This window comes from Homarus americanus, unplaced genomic scaffold (assembly GCF_018991925.1).
Source record: "Homarus americanus isolate GMGI-L3 unplaced genomic scaffold, GMGI_Hamer_2.0 scaffold33801, whole genome shotgun sequence".
NCBI lineage: Eukaryota > Metazoa > Arthropoda > Malacostraca > Decapoda > Nephropidae > Homarus > Homarus americanus.
The window spans coordinates 4,724-11,985 of record NW_024731720.1 but is presented as its reverse complement, the minus strand read 5'-3'; the positions used below and the strand labels follow the sequence as shown (position 1 = coordinate 11,985).

General features: G+C 42.1%; 1 protein-coding gene across 1 annotated transcript; it reads left to right on the top strand.

Moving 5' to 3' along the window:
* The first annotated feature begins 2,941 nt into the window (after positions 1-2,941).
* LOC121867822 (C-type lectin domain family 4 member M-like) lies at positions 2,942-4,622 on the top strand. Its single transcript, XM_042367945.1, has 5 exons — positions 2,942-3,056; positions 3,173-3,553; positions 3,799-3,973; positions 4,105-4,210; positions 4,423-4,622. Exons 2-5 carry the CDS (start codon positions 3,173-3,175, stop codon positions 4,565-4,567), a joined length of 807 nt encoding a protein of 268 aa, XP_042223879.1. The 5' UTR covers positions 2,942-3,056; the 3' UTR covers positions 4,568-4,622.
* The last annotated feature ends 2,640 nt before the right edge of the window (positions 4,623-7,262 follow it).

The window sequence follows — 7,262 nt, the reverse complement described above, 5'->3', positions numbered from 1 at the left end:
ATTACAACAACAAGGCTTCACTTTCTCTCCTGCTTTGATCTTGTCCTTACAGTTGCTAGATTCGTGCCTCTTCCCAAAGAATCTACAACGTGGGTCCAGTTGACAGCTCCAGGCCTTATGTCCCCATCTGCAATACTTGAGACACATTATTTGTCCCTCCACATATAGTGCCACCCTCCTATACCCTGCTCCTGTGATGAACACTTTCTCTGGAACCTTTCCTCTCATTAGAGCAATAACCTGGCTTCTCTCTTCGCCCCTTATTAAATGCCTCTTGACCCAAACAAATCTTTCGTCATCCAATAAGTATTCTGGATCTAGTATTACAGGGTACCTGAAGATTATAACCTTTGTAAGTAGTATGTCGCTCTCCTCTGGCAAAACCATCAGTAATCCCTTGTACCCAACAGTTGTCAACATTTCCACAGCCTCCATGGTCCCCACTGTAAGATAAGGCTTGTGTGTGCCTTCTTTCAAAAGAGGCTCAAAGCTGCGATGCTCCCGTCCTAGTTGTACTGCCCATTTTAATTTTTCAAGGAAGGTCATCGGGCATGACTGTGGAAAAATTAATCTCTTCCTGACACGACCAACATTACCTTGTGTGTGTTCTTGTCTGCATCCTTCAAATTCCATACTTTGCTCTGTTCTTGATCCATTCTCCACTATCTCCTTTCTGGTATTTCCATTATTATTACCACCCACACACGTTTTTTGTCCTAGATTTTTTGGTCTCATCTCCTCTCTCACTTCTCCGCTTTCACTGTCCTCTTGCCAGCTTGTCTCCCTCATCCTTTTAAAAATATCTTTCTTTTTCACTACCTCTTGTTGTAGCTGTATTTTCTCACTTTCGAACCTCCCTTGTGCTTCATCACTCGTATTAGACTCATCACTACTCAACTCAAGGTCTTCAAGAACTTCATCCACAACATCCCACAACACCCAGCCAGGGGTGATGGGACCCCGAGCAGTTATTTTCGTGTGGTAAACAGTAAGTTCCCAACACCAAAGTTGCTTGACGATACTATCTTATCCTCAGGTCCTTATACACAAGACGAGGTTATAAGAAAGCAAGAGTAAATACCAACAAATGCAGACGAAAACTGATGAGAAACTGCAGGAGTCGAACTTTCAAGCAACATACTGTACAGCACAGCAACAAGCCTTACACTCAGCCAGGAATTAAACATCGTTATCACCCGTCGACTGAGATATAGCCACGGCGATTCTGGGAGGTGGTTACCTGTATCAGGGAGGGCAAACTGACAGCCGGTTAATTTTGTTCGTAATATTAATTACAGAAAGACTGATGTGCTACTAAGATGTCCTGATAACTTTTGCAGATGATCTTGCTGGTGTATTACGTGGGGCGTCAAAAGGTAACATAAGTTGGGCGTCTTTATAGATCAGCTAGTTTAGCTTAGCCCTGAAGCCCAAATACTGCACAGTAACATCGAACACTTAACTGGCGAATGACGGAGACAAGCAAACTTCTTGCACTGCTTTCCTCACCATTTGTATGGATTGGTCGCCCATGTAAATGGAATTTTGTATCTGTAAATAATTAATAAAATTAAGGAAAACACTCTTGGTAGTCTAATTCTCACAATAAGTTAAAAAGTTGTTAGGAAACAGAATGCTTCTTCATTATCTCTACTTTCAAGTTTTTCATTATTGTCTAATTGCTTCAGACAATCAATGCACATGTACGCCAAGAATTGTTTTTTTGACGTAGCTATTCATATTTGTCTTTAGGAATAAAAGTATTTTTGACACTCGTCTCTTCTCTCTTTTTCTCTCTCTCTGTGTTCGTCTCTTTGAATCTAATGCCTCTTGTTCGTATATCTATTTATTTATTCACCACACTCCTTTGTATCGTGTTATACTCATATAGCTATATGGTCACATCAAACATATTACCATGAGAAATGAACAGACAACAACCATCACTTAATGTCTCGTCGTATAATGTGTGAATCTTTATTTCCACGTCTCCAGGCAACACCAACACCATTTTAATACCAAGACAAAGACATTAACACTTTAATTCTTAAGTTATAACATACACACAAACACACAGACACACACACACACCACATAGTGATTTAACTATTTATTCAGTGTTCACATACGAGTTATAACGAGTATTTCTAGGTAGTAGGTATTAGGCAGCTACCAAACAGGGAGGTACTACCGCCTGGGAAGATATTGGAAGCATAATGTGTTGTCTATGGTAGACCCTGCTGCCATATGGCATCACAAAAATTGTGACCAAGTCTCAGGTTGCTTATCTGTCTTTCTGCCTCATTTACACACAATATATATATATATTTCACATTAGCTCAATAAAGCACGCGGATTTCATAATTTTGTTTGGGATTGCTAATAGATGGGTGAGATTACATGCCTGTTCAACGAGCTTCACGAGGTTCACGGCGCCATAAGCTCGTTGAACAGGCTTTGTGTGAAATATAACAAAGTCTAGGACTGCTTTTAGAATCCTTGTGGTCCAGCGGTTAGCGTTTCCCGGTCACAGTCGTGGGCCGTGGGTTCGAATCCTGGCGGGTTGAGGTGTTGATTGTATATATATATTGTTTCTCACTTTTGATATTTTTTTTAATTTTTGTATTTCTTTATTATTATTATTATTATTATTATTACCCCCCAGGCCCTGATGTGGGTCAGTGACCTGTGCCCGGGTTGGCTAATCCCGTAAAAAAAAAAAAAATCTAGGGTAATGGGAACTAAGTATAGCTTTGTGATACAGACTCATAAATGACCTAAGGAATCTGTTCACTACATAGTACATCACAAGAGAAATATTTGGATAAGATAATTTAAACTCGTCTCTAAGGTGGGGTTGAGTGTACGGTACCTATTGTAGACTACAGAGATTGCTACCTTGGTTGTTATGGTAGTTGCTCCAAATATTAGCCAATGAAAGCTTCTTTCGCTGAACATTCAGCCAATAAGCACCACTGTCGACCGTATAAAAGGGGCGGCTCTTCCTTTGCGTTTTCAGTGTGCTGGATTCCACCGAAACAACTCCATTGTTCATAGTAAGTTTTGTTGATATTTTACTTTTTTTTTTTAGGGGGGCACTGCTCATGCCCTAATTTTGCCTTGTCCTGCTTTATAGTAAACCTAATACGCCAAATCTTTAATCTTCCTTCAGATGAAGACAATAATCCTCTTCGTGTTAACGACTGCCGTCTGGGCCGAGGAGTTATACGTCAAGAATGAGGGAACACCTGTTATTTTTGGTGTGGGAAGTGATGGCGACCATATCATGGTTAGATCACCGGGTGTGTTGAGGTCTACAAGCTCTCAAAGCCCTTCAGGCCAGACTCCACAGGGCCGACGTCAAGGGCAATTTTTCACTTCGGGCCAGCCTTCCTCTGGCCAACGTCTAGGACAAGTCTTTACTTCGGGCCAGCCTTCCCCTGGCCAACGTCTAGGACAATTCCTTTCAAGTCAAAGTAAACCAACTCGTTTCTTATCTCAACAGACCATCTTGCCACAGAATCGGTTTTGTGATCATGCTCGCAGACCTATCGTAAGTTCTACAGTATGCACTTGGTAATTTAAGTTAATAAATTAACCCTCCTAACTACGTATGACGATATGCTGCTGACTATTTGATAATACTGTATTACTGTAATGTATTTTTGAAATCTTAAATTGTACGATAGTTTCCTCCTAATTGAAGATCACGAGCCCTTCAGGGTTCTCAAATATACTTTTTTATAACTATAAAGTAAGATCTTGCCTTCATGAACTGCGCATCTCTTCCTTCTACAGGTCGATGAGGTGTTCCAGGGTAGGGCATACCACTTCTCCTGGTGCCATAATGGCGGCCGATCCTACACATGGTACGATGCCAGCCATCATTGTCAGAGGCTGGGCAACGGCTTCCAGGCCGTTAGTATAGAGCACCCGAACGAAGACAACTTCGTGGCTGGAGTTCTTAGAACATGTGAGTGTTGCCTCAACTGTTATCGTGGGATTTCTGCTATTGAAATGGTAACTGAATATGCTTTCGATCGTTTTCTAAAATTATTTCTTCAGTTAACAAACATTGGTATCGTTTAAAATATATTTTTACAGACCAAATGAGGGACATCTGGACAAGCGGCACTAAGTTGGGCTCTTACCAGTGGTACTGGGAGACGGGTGTCTCCACTGGTTACACAAACTGGTCTAACACCGGCAGGTTAGTCGGTACCCTTCGATACACACACAAACCATATTTATTTAATATTTGCCTGATGGAAATAAACTTTTTTGTGTTAAGACTTCTCTAGTTCCTATATTTATTTTACATAAAATTAGCTTGAGTCCCTTTGAACTTGTTAACAGAAGCTGAAGTTCTGTATCCATGGCTCGTGTATATTGACCATCTAACTTTTTTCTTTACTTGGCCAGACTTGGAAGAAGTCAACCAGACAACGCAGACGGTAACGAGCAGTGCCTGGCTGTGGTGAACAGCCTAGGCGTCGGGTGGCACGACTCGCGCTGCAACACTCTCCGACCTGTAATCTGTGAGACCGAGGCGTTCTACAGGCAGTAATTCTGTAACGCAATATTAATAGCCTTCGTAATACAAGGTCTAGATAAATTGTATACATATGTTTAATTTTTAATAAAGTCTTGCCTCTCATTTGCCCGTTTCTTTTCATGACTTCTACAGTGTACGTAATACTTCCCTGAAAATGAATCCCTCCGAAGCAACTTTGACTTGGTGATTAAACAATACAGCTTACGAAGGTGTAAGTGCATCTATTATAACGCGGGAACATGAGGTTTAACGGAACTAATTTAGGCCTTAAATATACGTAAGAATCTAATTCCCATTGACCAACTAATAAATTCAATGTTTCCATAAATGTGCATCCCTGAAGCACATCATTGACAATCGGGGGGGGCCCCCCCCCCCCAAATCGCTAGGGAAGATTTGCTCAGCCAGTTACCCTGTATCTGAAAACTAACTACATAACCCCTCATAAGGACCTCTTTCAATATGACTCTAATTAACTGCTGTTTGGTGAGCGTATCTTGGCACCACAACATGCGGTATAAAAAAAAATATTATGCCACCAGGATACTGTTAAATATATCCAGAGCTTTCTTAACGATAAAGCTGACCACGAGCAGGTTCCCATAAAGCACGAGTAAACACAAAGATTCTACAAGCATCTGCCCGAAGCACAAAAACACCAAGCCATGCATTCTACCGCATCACAACAAGCCTTCATCCTCGCCCCGGACGGTATAACCGATGACGTTCACTGGGCAAAACTCGTAGAGGCTGCCCAGGAACACAGAACACACAACCCCCCGAGAAATTTGGCAAAGGATCGCCAAGCTGAGAGGAACAGCAAAACCCCCCTTTGATTACCTACTAGTAAACGGTAGGAAAATCAATGAGCCAGCTGACGTAGCACAAACACTTTAAACAACACTGGGACACATTTTCCACCCACACCCCCCCTACACAACAAAGGCACATCTTAAACCACAAACATCACCACACACAGGCAAACACTTCACGACAGAACAACTGACAACACAATAGATACCTCAACACTTACACGGAACCACATCCTCACTCCAACAGAAGTCAAACAAGCACTAGACAGAATTAAAAAGAAAACAGGCGACAGCAATATAGGTTAAGCAATCCTGAAGCACCTGCCCCCAGAAACAGTCAGTCATTACATACCTCTACAACACCCAACTGGCTACAGGATACTTCCCAAAACTCTTAGACAGCCACAGCCATCATGATACCTAAACCAAACAAAAACCCAACAGATCCACAAAACTAGACAGATCAGCATACTAGAAGTCTAAGGCAAAATATTTGAGACTATACAACACCCGCCTCAGATACCACCTTGAAGATGAACAACTACTGTCCTACAAGCAGTTCGGCTTCAGAGTACACTTTAACTCGAGACGCACTCAATATAATGACAAACTACCTCCACATGAACAAAGGTGCATACAAGACAGCACTCATTACAAAAGACGTACAAAAAGCCTTCGACACAGTTTGGCACGATGGATTAAAGTATAAGATATGCACCAATTTTAACCTCCCTCAAAAATCACAACAATTACTATGCAACTTCCTAACAGACAGAAAAATGTGGATAAAATTCACACCTGCCTACTCTGACCACTTCACACTGCAAGCAGGAGTCCCACAAGGATCAGTCCTGTCCCCAACACTATACATTCTTTACACAAACGACTTACCCGACCCCTTATACATCGACTCTCTGACAATACAGTACGCCGACGATGTAACCCAACTAGTCAGACACTCCACTAGCCTTGATCACCTAACAGACAAAGCACACAGGGAGCTAGAACAAGTTACACAATGGGAACTCCGATGGCTAATACAAACCAACCCGAACAAAGCACAAATCACCTACTTCGGCACCAAAAGACGCCAACCACGTCACATTTACCTAAACCCCTACATCGACTACCCTTCACCCATAACTGTCAAACGAACAAACACAATCCTAGGAGTCACATTCAACGACACCCTCACCATGACACTACACACCAAAACGAAGGCTTCGATCGCAAACAAAACACTCGGGAATATATACAGATTCAGAACCGCATCAATCAAAACCAAAACACACCTATTCAAAGCCCTCATACGCCCACTATTGACTTATGCACCTAACACACTCCAGCTAGCAGCACCATCACACGCCAAGAAACTTCAAGTCATACAAAACAAAGCACTAAGATTCATCCATAACACACACTGGTCATCCTTCACCCCAAATAGTCATCTACATGAACTCAGCTCCCTCCCCCCACTTAACATCTACTGGAGACAACTAGGTGACAAACAAATAGAATCACTCCTCACTACTTACCCTCAATGGCAGGATTATTTCGACAACATCATACTCCCACGCAGATTCAGAGAACAGAAATCCCTCCATACTAAACAGACCAAACACTCCCCTCCCACCTCCCTTATATTAATAACTTCCCTATAACCACACCCAACAATTTCCCCCCAAATTAAACCTAACCTCTCCTTCAACCCTCACCCAACGATTCCCACCCAACCTAACCAAATCAACCTAACCTAATATAACCTAACCTCTCCTCAGCCCACACCCAACGATTCCCACCTAACCTAACCCAATCAACCTAACCTAACCTAACTTAATCTTAACCTAACCTCTTCTCAACCCCACACCCAATGATTCCCACCCAACCTAACCCAA